Genomic DNA, 17,205 nt, shown 5'->3' with positions numbered 1-17,205 from the left:
AACAATACCACGTTATTATTGAGCATTCCTAGCTCCTTGTTTTTTAAGTGAGTGGCAGATTGATATATTGTTTAAAAAATATACTTCAATATTAATCCAATTGAATATCAGATGATAAAATATGCCAATATACGGATGAATTATTTATAATTAATAGCATTTGAAAGTTTAAGAATTTTCTTTTAAACAGAATTATATACAACCGACATTGTAATTATTAGGAGCCAGTTTTAGCCTGACAAATCACAGGAAATCACCACCACTTCCGTCTACATCCAAATCCAACTCGTTGTCCATCTCCATGTCGTACGCGTCCAGCGACTGCGCAGCTCCTCGAGTCCTGGCTTCTTGGATGATCCTCATTATATCTTCCACGCTCTGCGAGTAGGACGACTCGTCGATCGGACGAGTCGGGTCTGCCTCCTGTAGCAGCTCCACCGGCAAGTTCTTCAAGAACCAAGGATGCTTCTTTATCTCTGAAATCGTGATCCGCTGCAACCCATAACAGAAATGAATGACAATGGCCAAGAACAATGACATACCTTCGCGGGTGTTGCAACAAAAATCCTGGACAACAGGTGCCGGCACTCTTGAGATACCCGGACATAATCTGGAATAGTGTACTGAACGTTAAGGATTCGCTGTGGGCATCACAAAGAGAGTGCATATCAGAACAAGTGACAGCCGTTTGGAGAGTTACTCTTACTTGAATAGTTTTCCTGAAATTTCTGGGGTCTGCTGAATCTTCGAAGGGATAAGAGCCGACGAGCATGACATATAGCGTCACACCGCACGACCATACGTCCGAAAGCTGCTTAGCGGATTAATTAAGTCAATGCCAATCAAACACGGCCACCACCAGATTTGAACATACCTTTCCATCGTATTCTTTTCTCGAAAGGACCTCTGGAGCAATGTAAGCTGGCGTGCCAACAGTGGATTTGGGCTGCGAGTGGAGTAAAGCGGACTGCAAGGTAAAAGTTCACAGGGAAAACGTAAGAAGGCCCATACTTATAAAGCGAGTGAAAACGAGTGACCTGCCACTCACGCTAAAAAACAGCAGGCTTACCTTCGAATACCCGAAATCACAAATCTTCAGCCTCGGAGCAGGGCTCCCATCAAGCAACGTGTTCTCCAGCTTTAAGTCGCGGTGACATATTTCCTGAGCAATAGGAAAGTTGGTCAGTAAACCCATGCTTTCCCAGCGACAAGTGGAAAAAACAAAACGAAAAGTAAAGGAAAAAGAAAAATACTCACACTAGCGTGGCAATAGCTGACACCGGAGATGAGCTGTTGGAAGAAGTATCTAGCCTGCACAGAGCGACACCGAGGAACCATGTCGTCAGGAATTTTTGTCCTGTGAACAAGATGAGGCTCACCTCGTCCTCCGTGAACCTCCCAGCATTGCAAATCCGCTCGAAAAGCTCGCCACCGGCGGCATACTCCATGATAATGGCCAAGTGAGTCGGTGTGAGCATCACCTGTTCATCAGATCCAACAAAAAAAAAAAATGGTAAGCAAACCCAGAATAGCAGTCACAAAACTTGCCTCTTTGAATTGGACAATGTTTGGGTGCCGCAAGGAGCGGTGATTGATGATCTCTCGCTGCACATTCTCGTCAATCTGGGCAAACAAACAAAAGAGAGAAGGTAAGAAAAAACCCAGCAAAGAAAAAAAACCAAACTTTGCCACATTCTTGCCCATGACAAACACACAGAGAATCACAGAAGAAAATCACCATACCCTCTCGCCGCGCTCGATGAACTTGACAGCAACGAGCTCCCGAGTTCGCTTATCCCGCATCAGCCTCGCGACACCGAAATTCCCAGACCCCAAATCTCTCACCAGCTCATATCTCTCCTTGTCCATATCTCCCAGGCCACGAAGAACACGAAGAACTCTAGGTCGAGGAGCCGAGAGAGAAGAGAAAGAGCCCTCTACTCGCTGGCTTTTCCTATTTTTTTCTTTCTCCTCCCCTTTCCTTCCTTTCTGGAACCCGGTCTCTATCACAAAGCGACAGACTAAACTGTACAAACCCAACACGCTACTCCTGGAAATTTACACTTAGCACCCCGCACCGCGTCCCCACCTGGCGATCGAATGGCTCACGCTCGCGCTCTAGGTCATTTCAATCCAGTACTAGCACTCCCTCGCGATCAGATCAGCTACAGTAGGATAGGGAGGCGGCACGACCGCATTGGGACCGCGCTAGATTTCGCAAGAGCAGTAAAAACTATAGGGCAAGCGCGGCCGCGAGGAGAGGAGAGAGCGATGGGAACGAAGGCGCCGCGGGAATGATTGGATCGACAGTAGCAAGTGGGGCAAGGTGCCGCAAAATCTTGCCCTCGCCGGATCGCTCCCCCCCCACCACGCAAAGAACTCCCCCAGCCCTAGGCTGCCCTAAGAAATCAAGTGGAAAAATTCCAGACACACACGAATTTTTGCAAGCTCTCATACCAACACAGCAGAGGCGAATATGCCCTCCCAACGGTATCGATCAACGCAATCCAACGGCCCACGTCCTGCGTTACGTTAACGAGATAAACTAAAATGGTGTCCTCGTGTTCGTCTCTGACGCCCCCTATCGCTCGCTCCACACACTTGTAAGCTTTCCTTCCTGGGAATTCGAGAAGAATTATTAGTCTTCCCCGTCCAATCCAAGTGTCGCACAGGCCGAGCACCAGGCAAGCCAAGAAAGCACGTCAAAACACGACGCTCGCTTTGGTCACCAACACCTGGAGTAGCGCACAGGACGATGGATTAGATCGCGAAGAACGAGGACGAGAAGAACTTCCGTGAGCGGCTTACCTCGGTGTTTTGTTGTGGTATACAGTACTCGTCTCGTCGTGTAGCTTTTCCCGTTCTAGATTCTCGCCTTGAGTGGCACGGAAGTTGGGCTTTTCTACGTGGAAGCTCCAGGTACTGCGTGCACGGGATGCCGTTTCTCGTTACGAGCCATGACTTTCCTGGCCAGGCTGACTTGCTTCCCCACCACGAACACGAAGACTTTGCCGGCACCGCCTGCTCGGGCGGTTCTCCCCACGCGCCGGATGTACTCGCTCGGATCTCGGGGGTAGTCGAAGAGGATGACGCGTTCCACTCCAACCGAGTCCAGGCCTCTGGAGGCTCTGTACGAGGAGAAAGTATAAAATACTTGAGAAGAAGGAAACCGATTACCTGTCCGTGCACACCAGGAATGTTGATACTTCGGGCTTTTGCGAGCTCAGGAAATCTTGCAGGCTTTGCAGTCGAGCTTCTTGCGACAGTGCTGCATGGTAAGGCAGCACGGATAGCTTTGTACCCGATCGATCGTAGCGGTTTAGTATGTTTTCCACCTTCCTGCACGTCTCAATCTGCACAGGAAACCTCTGTTACGAATGGAGAAAATGCTTTCGTACTCGCCTTGTTGCAGAATATTATTGTCTTCGGAACACGCTTCTCTCCCAGTAGATTCAAGAGCTCTTTCTTTTTGTTCTCAAAGGCAGCTTCGGGAGTCTTTTCGCTGTCATCATCTCCACTACAATCGACGAGGATCTACAGAAGAAACAAACTTCGACAGATAAAAGGAGTATCAGAAGATAAAACAAACCTCGTTGAGGCCAGGAGCAGTGAGATGCAAGCTCGGTCCTAGAAGAGGAACAGAGTCCGGGTGCTTGTTAAAAATTTTATCGTGAACATCAGTTGGTAGCGTAGCAGTCACGTGAATGTATTGGACGTCCTTCGATGCCAGTTTTCTCACCCGCTGCATCGCTTCTACAAACTCTTCCTCCTCGAATAGTATGTCGACTTCATCGAGGACAACACTAGACAGTCAAACACCCGTGCTTAGAAAAATCGATCACATTGTTTTTTAAAGAGATTCGTTCTCACCTTTGCAGCTTACCGAGCTGAATTGTTTCTTCTTCCAAATGATGAAGAAACCGCCCAGGCGTTGCCACAACAATGTCAGGCCCACTAGCCAGATTCTCCACCTGTGTTTTCCACTTGAATCCACCTGTTGCCACCATGGACTTCAAAGGACACGTTGTTGACAAGGCTCTGCACACACTCAGCACCTATAAATTTGGGAAACAAAAAAGAAGAGCGCAAGAGATATGTGAGGTCATCAATTCGCATTATGAGAGCTTTACCTGCATTGCAAGCTCGCTTGTTGGAGCAAGGACTAGCACGCGAGGATTTTTTGCTGTTGAGAAGTTTCCTTTCTCCTCGTCCTCTCTCAGGCGCTGCACTAAGGGAGCCAAGTAGGCCAGAGTTTTACCAGAGCCAGTTTGATCCGCAATAATGCAGCTGTTGCCCCTCATGACTTGTTTATACGATAACGCCTTCACGTATAGTGTGTCTCCATAAAGAAACTAAAAGCATAATAAAGAGTACCTGTATTTCTGATGGCCGAACAATCTCTAGCGAAGAAAGTGCGGCGATCATCTCTTGCGAAGCGCCAAGCGCCTGGAACTTTTTCGTGCTGAGGAAGGCATCGACCCGCTTTTTTTCTTCGTCTCGTTTAGATCCCATATTGTCCCCGCGTAGTTTTTCTTTACGTTCTCTTCTGTCTCTTCTAAAGTACTCGTCCTCTGAATCGTAAGCCTTACTGTTAGATGGCAAGCGCCTTGGACGGACTTCTTCCTCCGTTTTAACATTCCCAAAGCTGCGCTTCTTTTTAAAATCCGTTTCCTTTACTACAAGAAATTGTCTCAGATATTCACAAACAAAATAAATAAATAAAAAAATCTTACTTTCATCGTTCAAGCCTTTACCAAGGCGAGAAAATGTAGAATCACCCCTCACTTCTCTTTCAGAGCGATTGCTCGTTTCATTTTCTGCATGAATACTGTTTTACAGCTCACAGAAACGAAATTTATCCAACAATACCTTCGTAGTCGATGCTCTCTTTTCTTCTAAGCGTGCGTTTTATGTCGCTATATCGCGATCCATTCTCTGCAATCCAGTAAAATTTGCATGAGAAAAAGTACAAGAAAGACGAAAGAAAAGAAATGCGCACCTTCATCACTCACGGGCGACAAACTCCCCTTGCTATTAGATTTCACGTCTAAACGCCGTGCTCTTAGCTTCTTGAGAAAGTCTCTAGCCAGAGTTTTGGGCTCAGCAAGTACGGCTGGTTGCTGCCTAGATGTGGCATTCTCCTCTTCTGCCACGAGAGATTGAATTCCTTTTAATCTAGAAATGCAAGAAGCTTACCATCAGAATTGTCAGACGATGAGGACTCCTCAGACTCGTCTTCCTCGTCTCCTTGATCCTGAGGAACAAAATATTTCTCACTGTCATCGTCGGCTTCCACACCACGATCTCGATTCCACAGCCTCCTCCTATTCCCGAATCCAAATATCCGCGGTCGAGACTCATCCCTATCCCCATACCGCGTCCCATCTTTCTTGAACCGCTGAAAATCGCTTCTCTCGCTCTTTCCGGGCGAAGATCTCAAGCGCGAGCGCGAGTAGCCGGACGAAGAGGCCCGCGATGGCGACGGCGAGGCGAGAGAGTAAACCCTAGCACCATGGCGGCAGTGGTACACTGGACTACAGGCCCCTGGCAGCGCAATGCAGTGCATCTCTTTAAAGGATTAGGGCTCTTTTGAGCGGGAATTCCAAGTTTAATTCAAAGGTTTAGGGTTTGTGATGTTCTTGCGAAGTGCTGCCGCTGGGCGCCCGGGTTGGTTCTCTGTATGGGAGGGCAAATGTGCTGCAAGCAATGGCGCCCTGCCTCTGCGAGGCCAGCGCAAGAACGCGAGATTGAAGCTGCGGGCCTCGCGAGATGTTGATGTCTCGGTTCTTCGATTCACACTCGGTAGAATCATACCCAATGTTAGATTTATTTTTGTCAAATCGCTTGATTGATTCAGGCATTCCGGGATTCGATGATTCGAAATTGCCACGCATTCTAGGATTTACATTTGGAGGCTTGATCGTTGTCAATCACATCTTTAGTCAGCTTGTTCCTCCGGCGCAGCTTGTAAGTAGTGGGTGATTATCAAAGATGTGTCACCTCTCCAGAAAACATTTCTTCGGTTTTCTTGCAGAGATCCGAAGGCGTGGGTCTCTTTTTATCTGTTGTCGCAGTGCTTCTTCCATCTCTTAGAAAGCTGGAGCTAGTAAGTAACTTTAGCTTTGTTCTGTCTTTTTTCATGAACTTTTCCACAGGATGGACAATCCTCGAGAGCTGGAAGCTTGCCTTCCGACTTGAGCCAAGTTTTTGTCATGGCCGAGTGGCTTACCGATGCTCAAAAACAGGAGCTAGCTTGGGTTTCGTATGCGCTCATCCGGAACACAAAAACAATCGCAGTGGTTCGTTTCTTACAACTGAATTTTCTTGTTTTTCCTATTCGTGGCCTTCACTTCCAGATAGCTTTTCACGGAGACGAAATCGTCCTTGCTCGGGGCTGCTGGAATCTACCACGCGTCGACAACGGCGATCCAGAAACACCTTTGAAAATCCTCCAGGCCTTGCTTCGTTCGTTTTTACAAGAGCTCAAAAGCAAGAGAACAATCTACGTCCCTTCTGGTGCTGGTTCGTAGCATTCGCTCATTCCATAGCATTTCACTCTCAACATCACAGGTGATTCTGGCTTGAGTTTCATACCAAAGGGGCTCAACTCTCTACTCGCACAGTCCTTTCCTTCCAGAGACGGTGGACTCCTCCTTGTTTCAGACGTCCCAAGAGCTTACAACGTGAAAGACCGGACTTGGATCCAATGCCTTGCGGAAAAGATATCCTTTCACCTATGAAATATCCTTTTTCCAATTCAAGCTAGGTCTTGACTCTTGAGCGATGAATCCAGAGGAGCGCTCAACAAATAAGCTGCAGAAGTCGAGCGAGAGAATCAAAGAGATGAAGAAAGCAATGGCAGAATCCGAGGAGATGGGGGCTTCAATCCTGCAGCAGCTCCATTCGCAGAGAGATCAGCTGCTTCATGCCAAGAACAAGGTAAGCAAACGAGCCAAAATTTGTTTTCTCAAATGTTCCGTTCCTGCAGACCATGGAAATGAACGAAAACCTGAAGAAAAGCGACAAAGTCCTTGGGTCCATGGAAAAAAGAAACAAGTGGGGAGTGCTGAGCTTCTTTTTCCCGTGAGAAGATGGACCAAGCTCTCTTTATTTGTAAGAGAAAACCAATGGTATGCGTTTCGTTATGAATACAGCGTGGTTGATGGTCAACCGCTTGCCACCACTGGATTGAACTTTCAGGTCTGCTGCTCAACATATCCTTGGTTTGTAGATTCCGGATGAAGCACGAGAGGATAATACCAGGCACTGTTCTGGTACTGATCATCGTTCTGCAATGACCACTGCTAGTTTGTTCCATTCAGATTGATCGCGACATAGGCCGTGTTTGACGCCTGGAATCGAGCACACGAAATCGTAGTCGGGAGGATCGTAGTGAGTCAGGAGCACCTCCAAGGCTAGTTTGCAAAGTTCTTCACAGTTTTCAAGAGTACCTTGAATCTCCCGGCTTGGTTGACCACTTGAGTGCCAAACCAATCATCTTGTCCACGAGGACGAACGAGGTGAAGTGCGTGGTATCGTCTCTCCCTCTGGGAAGTATATGAATTGATTACAAACACTGGTGACATATTGATCATACTGCAGCTGATTCAACATTTAGAAGTGTAATTATTCATACGAACGTTCATGCATACATCTAGCATCTTCTCATCTCATTTATGAACATAAAAGTCCCAGCTAAACATTGTTCACCACTGGATTGAATTTCCATGCCTGCTGCTGAACAAATCCTTGGTTTGCAGATGCCGGGCGAAGCACAAGAGGATGATACCACGCACTGTTCTGGTACTGATTGTTGTCCTGCAGAGACCACTGCAAGTTTGTTCCATCCAGATTGATCGCGAGATAGTCCGTTTTTGAAGCCTGGAATCGGTTCTCAGACCACACGAAACCGTAGTCGAGAGGATCATATTGAGTCAAGAGCACCTGCCATGATCATCCAATTCGTTTAGTTTGCGAACTTCTTCAAGTTTTCAACAGTGTGCACTAGTTACCTTGTCTCCCGGCTTGGTTGACCCCTTGAGAGCAAGACCAGTCACCTTGTTTATGAGAACGAACGAGGTGAAGTACGTGGTATCATCTCTTCCTCCAGCGGGAACCTTGTACCATGTCTATATGTAATCGAATAGAATGAGATAAGATTACAAAGAACGACAAAAGTACAAACCATGCCGTCGAGAGGAACGTTGCTTGGATGAATAGCCACCACGTTTGTCTCATCGTTGTGCTTGACTGCATTCTTGAAAGTTACATCCACATTTTGCTGCTTCCAAGTCAAGTATTGCTCATACCAGTCGCATATAATCCTGTACTCTTGAGAAGGCTCTGTGCAGCATCATCATATGAACCACAACCGAGAAGAACAAATCATATGCTTACCGTAAGCGACGAGCTTCCAGTGGGAGTTTCCATCGCTGTTGGATGTCACCACTGGCACCCCATCCTTGAAGCTAGCACTTGAGGAAGTGTGGCTCAGATAAGATGACTTGTTTCCAGTCATGGTGATCAAGACTTGATTTTCGTGGCTCCCGGAAATACGCCACAGGAGATAATCGTCTTGGACTGCCGGATCATAGTCTCCAATAGTAGCCTTTTGCCATCAAAATTCCATATGATCAGAAACAGTGTATAGTATGAATACTATTTTCTGTTTACCTTGCTTCGAGACGTTGAGTGTGCCTGGGACCGGAGAGCTTTCTTAGAGCCGTGGTTTACAAACACGAACGCGGAGCTGTCCCTGAATTCCTGGTTCAGCAAGTTCCATGACTCATCCCTGTACCACAGCTGCACAAGAGTTTCCCATGATGATCGACAACCGGCAAAGTTTTCAAAGATTTTTACCTGGAAGGGGTTGAGCGCGTCCTTGGACCTGAGAACAATCTGGGTGCCTTGCTGAGTAATGCAATAGCCAGGATAAGCAGCAGACTCGATGGTGTAGAACTTTGGAGCTGCTGTGAGAGCCATGTCTCTGAACTCTTAAGAAAAGACCAAAGCTTTGAGAAGCCAAAGGGATGAGTGTGAAGTTATAGAGCTCTTTGAACGTATGCCAATTTATATAGTGGCAAGCTTCTCTTGCATTATCCCATGTGTTTCACACTGTCTTCCACTTCCTTACGCTTCTTACACTGACTTTGTGCCTGCCATATCCCATGTGTTTTTTTTGCCTTGTAGCGTTAGTTGAAAGGTTGAGTTATAAGCTTATCCATGGTGTAATAAAAAATGTTTTAAAATAATTTATAATGAATATATTAGTGATATAATATATAACAAATATTGTGAGGGCCAAATGTACGGTTATGATGCCGTATACTAATATTAGCGTAGTGGGATTTTGGTAGTCGTCGGATTGGTTTCAATCCAAACCACTTGTTCCTATATATAAGCTAGGGTTTTTGGGCTAATTGATATGCATATTTCTATATTCCCTTTCCATATTCCAAGCACTCACATTAGTGGAGATAAGGGGCACTTTTGATTGTCCCTGAGGAGTGCTTAGATTTGGGATTTTAGTTTAGATCTAGCTTTTTTCATTTTCTTTCTTTTGTTCTTTCCTTTTAGGATTTTGGTTTAGATTTAACTTTTTGCATTGTCTAGATCTATCATTTCCTTCTAGCTTTTTGTTATTTCTCTTCTTTTGCTCTTTCTTTTTCATTCATTTTCATGGCAGATCAACAATCTCCTCCTTTGACTCTGGAGCAGCAGTTGGTACAATTGCTTGATGCTATGCGTTTGCAATTGAATAACCAAACTCAATTGATGGCGGTGTTCACGGCATGTGGTACAACTCCTCCTACTCTTGGTGCCAATCCTTGCGTTCGGCCGGAGTTCTTTCGCGGGAATCCTGGGGATGATGTGTATAATTGGTTCGATCACTTCACGGTGATTGCCACATATCATTCTTGGGATGATGCTTGACGTTTGTGTGAGTTTCCCACGTGTCTTCAAGGGACGGCATTGTAGTGGTACAATGGTTTGAGTGCAACTACTCGTGGGGATTGGAGTGTTCTCCCGGACGTCTTCAAACGCGCTTTCGGAAATGCCAATGACTGTGATGACGCCTTCCAACAATTGCATCATTTTCGCCAAGGGCCACTGAGTCGGTGATGCAATTTGGCATTTGTTTCCGAAGTCTTTTGCTTCGTGCGGAGCCAAATATGTCAGAGCAGATCAAGCTAAGAATGTTGTGGCCAGCACTTCGTTAAGATCTTGTCGAACTTGTGCATGCAGTTGCTCCCGCCACCCTTGACGATGCTCTTCACTTGGCACAACGTTATAAGATGTCGCCTCTTCTACTTCTCGCTGCACGTCCTTCAGCTCCACTTCCTATAAGTGATGGTCCTGTTCCAATGGAGGTTGATGCTACTGCTGCTCGAGTCCAAGGACAAGGGCGAGGACGTGGTCGTGGCCTTGATGTTCGCTGCTGGGCGTGTGATGAAATTGGTCATACTTATCAGCGTTGTCGGCATTTTCCGGATTGGCGACCTCCATTTCCTGGGTGGAGACCTTGGCATCAGCAACGTCCCGTTGGTGTTGCTGCAGTGGACGGTTTGGACACCGAGATACATCCGGGAAACGAGGAGTCGCACGAGTAACGGAGGGACCTTGCGTGAATAAGTCAGTGACCCCTCCATCTTTTTTTTGGGAGTATCATCAAGGGGTTCACTCGGCACCAGTTCATTTAGTGTTTACTTTCCAAGCTCGTTTTTATAACAAAAGGTCTCTTATTATTCTCTCCGTGTTAGTTGATACAGGTTCGAGTTTATCTTTTATTGCTCAACCTATTGCCACACGTTGCCGTCTACACTTGCGTCATGTGGCGAAACCAGTTTTCATTCTTTATGGCAAAGGCCATACACATGCATATGCACGGGATGAGGGGTTGTGCGTGTGGGTGATCTCGAGCTTGAGTTGCAGTCATTGCAGGTGGTGCCAAGTCAAGCTTTTGACCTCATTCTTGGTATGGATTGGTTGCAATGCAATCATGCTAAGTATGATTTTGAAGCTTCTCCCCCTTGTCTCATATTTCCTTATGTTTCATCCATTCCTCTCACTTCTATACCTCTTCGTCCCTCTACTTCTACCTCTGCTTCCATTACTTTTGTTTCCCCACTATTTCCTCCAGTGTTTCCATCTTATTCTGCTCTTCCCTTTTTCGATCCCTCCGACGATCTTTGTGTTGCAGCGGTGGACCGGTTGATGAAGGAGTATTTTGATCTCTTTGAATTTGACCTATCGTCTGGGGCCAAGATTACCACACGTCATCTAATTCTAACCAAGGATGCTCATCTAATCAAGGTTCTCGTTTGTCATCGGTCACCCAAGGAGATCAAGATTTTACGTGCAAATGTCAAAGAGATGTTGGAGAAGGGTGTTATTTGGAAGTTGTGGAGTCCTTGGGCATGTGAACGTCATCTTGTGACGAAGCCTGATGGGAGTATTCGTTTCTGTATCGACTATCGTCCGTTAAACGAAGTGACGATCCCAGATGTGTATCCTCTTCCTCACACTGCAGATCTCTTGGATTGTCTAGGGCGAAGTTGTTGGTTCACCAAGCTAGACCTTGCTTCTGAGTACTAGCATGTACCGATGGCCGAAAAAGATATTCCTAAGACTGCATTTCATACACCATTTGGTTTGTACGAGTTCTTGGTGATGCCGTTTGGTTTAAACAATGCTCCAGCAACTTTCCAACGGATGATGGACGAGGTTCTTTGCGATATGCCAGAGGTGACTGTTGACTTCATTGATGATGTCTTGATCCACTTGAAGGGAATGTGGGAGGAACACGTTCGTGATGTTTGTAAAGTGTTAGATCGGCTACGCGACATTGGTTTAAAGCTGAAGCGGACGAAGTGCGTGTTTGGGTCCAAGGATACAACTTATCTTGGGTACCGTATTTCTCGTGAGGGTTTGCAAGTTGATCTTGACAAACTTGTGGCTGTTCTGAAGTTCCCTACTCCGAAGTGTGTGAATGATGTGCAGTGCTTCTTGGGCAAGGTGCAGTATCTCGGTCGTTTTGTGGATCATCTTTCTGATTGCACTGCACCGTTGCGAGCGTTGTTGAAGTCGCCAACATCATCTTTCATCTGGTCTCCGGATTGTGAGCGGGTGTTCAAGGATCTCAAAGAGCTATTGACGACTCCTTCGGTTTTGGCATATCCTAACTACACTTGACCTTTTATTTTGCACGTGGATGCTTCTGACATTGGTCTTGGAGGTGTGTTGATGCAAAAGAGCTCGAGTGTGCCTGGTCAGCGCCATCCCATTGCATATATAAGCCGTACATTACAACCAGCGGAAATGAATTACTCCACGACAGAGAATGAGTGTTTAGTAGCAGTTTGGGGTTTCGAGAAACTTCATGCATATCTACATGGTTCTCGAACGTTACTTGAAGGTGATCATGCTGCTGTTACTTCATTATTGAAGCAAAAGAACTTGGTTGGTCATACTACTCGATGGGCTTTGAAGCTTCAAATATATGATTTTGATGTTGTTCATCGCCCAGGGAGTTCTTTGGCTGATGCTGATGCCCTTTCTCGGGCTCCTCTTCCTTCTCCATTCTTTTCTCATGTTTCTGACGAGCCTGTTATTCCAGCCTCTATGGATTTTCTAGATGAGGATTCTATGCCATCGGCGGTTGCTGTACTTGACGTTCAGTGTCCACAAGGTGCAAAGCAAAATCTACCTTCTCTTGCTGAGGTTCACGAGGCTCAAAAGCTTGAGCCGTGGATTCGAAGGCTTCAAGATGGGTTTGAGAATCCTGCATCACTTGCTGATGACTTGCCTTTCCGGCATTTACATTCTCAATATTGCCTCAAAGACAGCCTTCTTTATTTTATAGGGACGGATCCTGATAATCATTTACGGCTGGTGGTGCCTTCTATCTTTATTCCGCGGTTTCTCCATACCTACCATGATTCTCCTATTCTAGATGGGCATATGGGACATCGTCATGTAATTGAGAAGCTGCGCAGGTCTTTCTATTGGCCGGAGATGCGACGTGATATTATTCGGTATGTGCGTAACTGTATTTGGTGCCAAGCTCGTAATACTCCCCCTCGGGCTGCAGAAGGACAGTTGGAGTCAATTACAGTTTCCCGTGCGTTTGAGTTGGAGGCATTTGATCTTATGGGACCTTTTCCATGGTTGAGTGCTGGCAATGAGTATGTTATTATTGCTTCTAACTACTTGACTCATTGGGTGGAAGTTGGTGCTTTTGCTAGTGCCTCTGTAACTGCTATTGGATACTTCCTCCTCAATCGAGTGGTGTTCCAGCATTTTTGTCTAGAGCGGATTCTTTCGGATAATAGTCCCGCATTTATGGCTGATGCATTTCATGTTTTGACGTCTCGGCTGGGGATATGCCACACTTTCACGAGTGCTTATCATCCACAATCAGACGATTTAGTGGAATGGCTCGTTCAGACATTCAAGAGGATGATTGCGAAGTATGTGAACTTTTAGCATTCGGATTGGGATGGTTATTTGCCATCTCTTCGATATGCATATGTCACAGGGGTGTAGAGTTCTGTTGGTGCTTCACCATATAAACTTTTATATGGTCATGATCCAATATTACCAACGAAGCTAGGTTTACCTTCGCGATTGCCACGAGTTGCAGATGCTAGGTTGTGGGATCAGTATTTGATGACCATTCTTCCACTTGTCCGAGCGGAGTCTGTCGAACCCTTAAGCCGTGTACACGTGGGACAACAACGGCAGTACAACTCCCATTATCGTCCACCTACGGAGTACAAAGTGGATGATTTAGTGTTAGTCCGTTTTCCCCATCTTACGGTATGTGGTTTATCTAAGGGGCTCCTTGCACAGTGGAAAGGACCGTATCGAGTGTTGCGGCAAGTTGGACCACAAGTTTATGAGGTTCGGCATGATGTCCAGCAAGCCAATCCTTCAGAGATTGTGCATGTGCAGCGGTTGAAACGCTTCATACAAAGGGATCAGGAGCAATTAATACCACCTACAGATCTGCCGATACCTCATCCTGACATTCCTCCAGATCCCAGCCCATCTACAAGAGAACCTTGATAGTCTTCCATTATTCCGAGAGGAAGAGATGATGTGAGGGTCAAGTGTACGGCTACGATACTGTATATTAATATTAGTGTAGTGGGATTTTGGTAGCTATCGGATTTGTTTCAATCCGGACCACTTGCTCCTGTATATAAGCTCGAGTTTTTGGGCTAATTGATATACACATTTCTGTATTCCCTTTCCATATTCCAAGCACTCATAATATTAAATTTATTTATTGATAAGGGTAAAGTCATAAAAAGATGAAAATTAGTAATAATAATAAATGTAAGTTAAAAAATACATATAAAAACTTCAAAATCATTATTTTATCGCTGACAGATTTGTCTTGTTAGAAGAAATTATTTGGCAAAGGAGGCAACCAGGATTGAACTGGTGACCTATCGGACTGCAGCCGATTGCTCTACCGCTGAGCTATACCTCCATTAACATGTTAATTAACTGAGTCTGCTTTAATCTGACAGCTAGGTTTACAGGGAGGAGCTCGCTTGATCAGTGCGTAGGAGAAAAATGGCGTGGAAGCAGCCGCCCAAGAAGCAGCGACGGCAGCGAGCCTTGCTACTGTCGCTCCCACTCGCGATTGCGGCGCTGGTGTCCCTGATCTGCCTCCTCTTCCTGGCGCCCCAAGGGCTCTTCTTCTTGGAAGGTATCTCGCTGCGATTGTTGGATGTGGATCGATCAATCTTTGTTGCGGGAGAAATGTAGGCTTGCAGCGCCCAGGATTTTTCTTTTTCTTGTGAGATCGAGACGCTTCTACGCTTGATTCGTTCCAGCGCCAAGTCCAAAAATGCGTGGTAAGTTTTCTCGATCTTATATGTTCTTGCCTTTGTTTTCTTCGTTGGAGAGTAGTGATGCTTCAATGCTTTCTTTTTACAGGAGAGAAATGGGCTTGGATTGACTGCATGTACCGAGTAAACTTGTAAGCTTCGATCACGCAAAAACATTTCTAGTTACTTACCCAGGTACTATTTGTTCCCTCCGGATATTTCAGAACGATCTTGCAAGCATCCTTCACGGTGCGTAATGAGCAGTTTAAAATCTACAAGCCACTGGAATATGAATTTGACGTCTGCGAGACGCTGCTCCTGTGGGAACAGGTACTTTGCTGCAAATTTTGCTCTTGATTCAAATAACACTTTTGAGTTTGCAGTATCGAAACGTCACAACGATATTGACTCGCGAGTATCTGGATGCACGTCCCGATGGGTGGATGGACTACGCTGCAAAACGAATAGCTCAACTGTAAACTAAGCTTGATGTTGATGGAAGTTTTTAATCTAGTTGTGCAGGGGTGCAGCTAACTGTTCCAATCGAAGCCTGTGCGAAGAACATCTCGAGTTGATACTACCGCCAAAGCCACCGTTTTGGCCGCGCCAGTTTAGGACGTGTGCGGTGGTGGGAAACTCGGGAGACCTCTTAAAGACGGAGTTTGGAAAGGAGATAGATGCTCACGATATTGTCATCCGAGACAATGAGGCACCAGTGACCACGGTAATCACCTCACAAAGGTTGCGTACTACTGAGCTCGCAAAAGTTGCTTTCATTTCACAGAAATACGCAAAGCATGTTGGCATGAAACGGAGTTTTCGATTGATGGCTCATGGAGTAGTAAGAAACCTGCTTGAGGTTGCAAAGGGATCTGGTACGTAGTAGAAGTCTCTGGCTTAATGCAAAAGAGGATTTTTGCAGATGATGAAGTGTTGATTATCAAGAGTGTTATCCATCGGGACTTCAACGCTAAAATAAAAGTGATAGGGCCTTTGACGCTTGCTATGCGGTTTGCTAACTGAGTTTTATCTTTTACAGCTTCCGAATCCTGTCTACTTGTTCCAAGGTGTAGTTTTCCGTCGGGGAGCGAAAGGGACAGGCATTAAGTCTTTGGAGCTCGCCTTGTCAATGTGTGACTCGGTGGATATGTATGGTTTTACGGTGGATCCAGGCTACACGGAATGGTATTGACTCACACTCCTTCCAACTTCTTATCATTGTACCATTCTTTTCATCTATAGGACTCGTTACTTCTCGGCTCCTTGCAAGGGGCACAATCCACTACAAGGCAGAGCCTACTATCAACTGTTGGAATGCCTCGGGGTAAGAAAAACGACTATGGATTATCATTGATAGTCTCCGTGTATACAGACAATGAGGCTGTATTCTCCAATGCGAGAAGCCAGAAAGCAAGACTGGTCGGTCATTCCGACCCGAGCGACAGTAAACGCAGCCTACTACGCAGCAATGGGACTCAAACGAAAGCCAGGCAAAGACCTGGGAGCTTTCAAGAACTGCAAAGTATGGGGAAGTTCATCTCGAAATGGACGCCTGTCAGGATCAAAAGACACGAGCAAGACCCGCAAGAACTCAAACTACGCAAAGTGGGAGAAAACAAGCGTGAACTCCCTGAGAAGTGAAGCTCAACACCATTACCGCGCCATGGAAGGCGTCACGATGTACAAGATCGATGGCAACAAGCTCGAGGACCTGGTGTGCATCAGACCACAACAGGAGCAGCAGCGCAGCCATGGGAAACGAAAAAAATCTTAGTGACTCTCGACGAGGACGCAAAACTGGCGCTTTAGCATACCGCCCGGCTCTGGCAGCTCGCCGTGCGTCACTATGGATCCGGCAAGAAGCTAACAGGCTCGTCCAGGCAGAGCTCCCCGGCTGCGATGGCATGCATCGGCCTCTTCCTGCTGGCCTGAGCATCCGAGGAGATCAACCATGCAGCGGCAGTGATCTTCGAGCAAGGAAAGCCCGTAGTTCACAGTGATGGAGCAGAAGTTCTCGTACGCAACTTCGAGCAGACCAGCGTGGCTACACGCAGCTAGAACGCAGACGAACGTGGCTTGATCCGGCAGCATTCCTTTCAGGTGGAAGCTGTGGATGATCTTGATGGACCGGACGATTCGACCAGCTTGGCCGTAAATCGCGATCATCCAAGAGACAGTTCCAAGAGACAGGACTTCGATCCAACAAGATCTTTCTGGCCAGGCCTGGAGCACAAGACGCCGCTGCGAGCCGGCATGGTGTGGAAGAATCTAGACATCGCCGCTTTGGGCTTACGAAGTCGGGGGACATCTCGAAGATCCTGGGAGCTGAGGCGATCTTGCCGGAGATTAGCCTGAGATCATCGTG

At 46.5% G+C, this 17,205-nt stretch overlaps 4 protein-coding genes and 1 non-coding gene across 8 annotated transcripts; 2 read left to right on the top strand and 3 right to left on the bottom strand.

Annotated features, from left to right (window-relative positions):
- Positions 1-154: 154 nt before the first annotated feature.
- Positions 155-5,632, bottom strand: LOC9662468 (serine/threonine-protein kinase SRK2A). Of its 3 annotated transcripts, XM_024685595.1 has the most exons (12): positions 5,197-5,632; positions 5,000-5,146; positions 4,870-4,935; positions 4,734-4,817; positions 4,375-4,676; positions 4,131-4,322; positions 3,871-4,055; positions 3,590-3,803; positions 3,403-3,534; positions 3,178-3,353; positions 2,809-3,128; positions 2,416-2,735 (listed from the first exon to the last, which is right to left on the bottom strand). In XM_024685595.1, exons 1-11 carry the CDS (start codon positions 5,564-5,566, stop codon positions 2,903-2,905), a joined length of 2,094 nt encoding a protein of 697 aa, XP_024541363.1. In that variant the 5' UTR covers positions 5,567-5,632; the 3' UTR covers positions 2,416-2,735; positions 2,809-2,902. The 3 variants fall into 3 exon arrangements, with proteins under 3 accessions (XP_024541374.1, XP_024541363.1, XP_024541369.1); XM_024685606.1 differs by lacking the exons at positions 3,178-3,353; positions 3,403-3,534; positions 3,590-3,803; ... (5 more) ...; positions 5,000-5,146; positions 5,197-5,632 and adding exons at positions 155-492; positions 543-641; positions 707-811; ... (3 more) ...; positions 1,380-1,481; positions 1,549-1,623 and having other exon boundaries at positions 1,744-2,735; positions 2,809-2,905; XM_024685601.1 differs by lacking the exons at positions 2,416-2,735; positions 2,809-3,128; positions 3,178-3,353; positions 3,403-3,534 and having other exon boundaries at positions 3,691-3,803; positions 3,871-4,038.
- LOC9630721 (protein COFACTOR ASSEMBLY OF COMPLEX C SUBUNIT B CCB2, chloroplastic) lies at positions 5,623-7,183 on the top strand. 2 transcript variants are annotated; one of them, XM_024685764.1, is made up of 7 exons: positions 5,623-5,802; positions 5,858-5,967; positions 6,035-6,106; positions 6,156-6,299; positions 6,357-6,522; positions 6,571-6,939; positions 6,989-7,183. In XM_024685764.1, exons 1-6 carry the CDS (start codon positions 5,634-5,636, stop codon positions 6,738-6,740), a joined length of 831 nt encoding a protein of 276 aa, XP_024541532.1. In that variant the 5' UTR covers positions 5,623-5,633; the 3' UTR covers positions 6,741-6,939; positions 6,989-7,183. The 2 variants fall into 2 exon arrangements, with proteins under 2 accessions (XP_024541532.1, XP_024541536.1); XM_024685768.1 differs by lacking the exon at positions 6,989-7,183 and having other exon boundaries at positions 6,357-6,570; positions 6,624-6,737.
- A 420-nt stretch (positions 7,184-7,603) lies between these two features.
- Positions 7,604-9,040, bottom strand: LOC112350091. Its single transcript, XM_024685726.1, has 6 exons — positions 8,860-9,040; positions 8,674-8,802; positions 8,398-8,608; positions 8,186-8,343; positions 8,013-8,129; positions 7,604-7,944 (listed from the first exon to the last, which is right to left on the bottom strand). Exons 1-6 carry the CDS (start codon positions 8,980-8,982, stop codon positions 7,696-7,698), a joined length of 987 nt encoding a protein of 328 aa, XP_024541494.1. The 5' UTR covers positions 8,983-9,040; the 3' UTR covers positions 7,604-7,695.
- A 5,385-nt stretch (positions 9,041-14,425) lies between these two features.
- On the bottom strand, positions 14,426-14,497 carry TRNAC-GCA. Its single transcript has one exon. It is a non-coding gene; the product is annotated as a tRNA-Cys (tRNA).
- Positions 14,498-14,542: 45 nt separating this feature from the next.
- LOC9658238 (sialyltransferase-like protein 5) lies at positions 14,543-16,828 on the top strand. Its single transcript, XM_002962101.2, has 11 exons — positions 14,543-14,719; positions 14,779-14,867; positions 14,950-14,992; positions 15,065-15,170; positions 15,224-15,315; positions 15,363-15,564; positions 15,625-15,715; positions 15,763-15,821; positions 15,880-16,025; positions 16,083-16,164; positions 16,213-16,828. The coding sequence occupies exons 2-11, from the start codon at positions 14,861-14,863 to the stop codon at positions 16,612-16,614; spliced, it is 1,230 nt and encodes a 409-aa protein (XP_002962147.2). The 5' UTR covers positions 14,543-14,719; positions 14,779-14,860; the 3' UTR covers positions 16,615-16,828.
- Positions 16,829-17,205: the final 377 nt, after the last annotated feature.

Source organism: Selaginella moellendorffii, unplaced genomic scaffold (genome assembly GCF_000143415.4).
Source record: "Selaginella moellendorffii unplaced genomic scaffold, v1.0 SELMOscaffold_1, whole genome shotgun sequence".
NCBI classification, from domain to species: domain Eukaryota; kingdom Viridiplantae; phylum Streptophyta; class Lycopodiopsida; order Selaginellales; family Selaginellaceae; genus Selaginella; species Selaginella moellendorffii.
This window is presented reverse-complemented; position numbering and strand designations above follow the sequence as displayed.

Coding starts and splice junctions, on each gene's coding strand:
- LOC9662468 (XM_024685595.1), bottom strand. CDS start 5,566: ATGCACTGCATTGCGCTGCCAGGGGCCTGTAGTCCAGTGTACCACTGC. Junction 4,056..4,130: donor CAAGCGAGCTTGCAATGCAG/GTAAAGCTCTCA, acceptor CCAAATTTATAG/GTGCTGAGTGTGTGCAGAGC. Junction 3,129..3,177: donor TTCCTGGTGTGCACGGACAG/GTAATCGGTTTC, acceptor CTCCTCGTACAG/AGCCTCCAGAGGCCTGGACT.
- LOC9658238 (XM_002962101.2), top strand. Junction 15,822..15,879: donor ACTTCAACGCTAAAATAAAA/GTGATAGGGCCT, acceptor TATCTTTTACAG/CTTCCGAATCCTGTCTACTT. Junction 16,026..16,082: donor GATCCAGGCTACACGGAATG/GTATTGACTCAC, acceptor TTTCATCTATAG/GACTCGTTACTTCTCGGCTC.
- LOC112350091 (XM_024685726.1), bottom strand. CDS start 8,982: ATGGCTCTCACAGCAGCTCCAAAGTTCTACACCATCGAGTCTGCTGCT. Junction 8,609..8,673: donor ACTCAACGTCTCGAAGCAAG/GTAAACAGAAAA, acceptor TGATGGCAAAAG/GCTACTATTGGAGACTATGA. Junction 8,344..8,397: donor CTGGAAGCTCGTCGCTTACG/GTAAGCATATGA, acceptor GATGCTGCACAG/AGCCTTCTCAAGAGTACAGG.
- LOC9630721 (XM_024685764.1), top strand. CDS start 5,634: ATGTTCTTGCGAAGTGCTGCCGCTGGGCGCCCGGGTTGGTTCTCTGTA. Junction 5,968..6,034: donor TTGTTCCTCCGGCGCAGCTT/GTAAGTAGTGGG, acceptor GTTTTCTTGCAG/AGATCCGAAGGCGTGGGTCT. Junction 6,107..6,155: donor CTCTTAGAAAGCTGGAGCTA/GTAAGTAACTTT, acceptor ACTTTTCCACAG/GATGGACAATCCTCGAGAGC.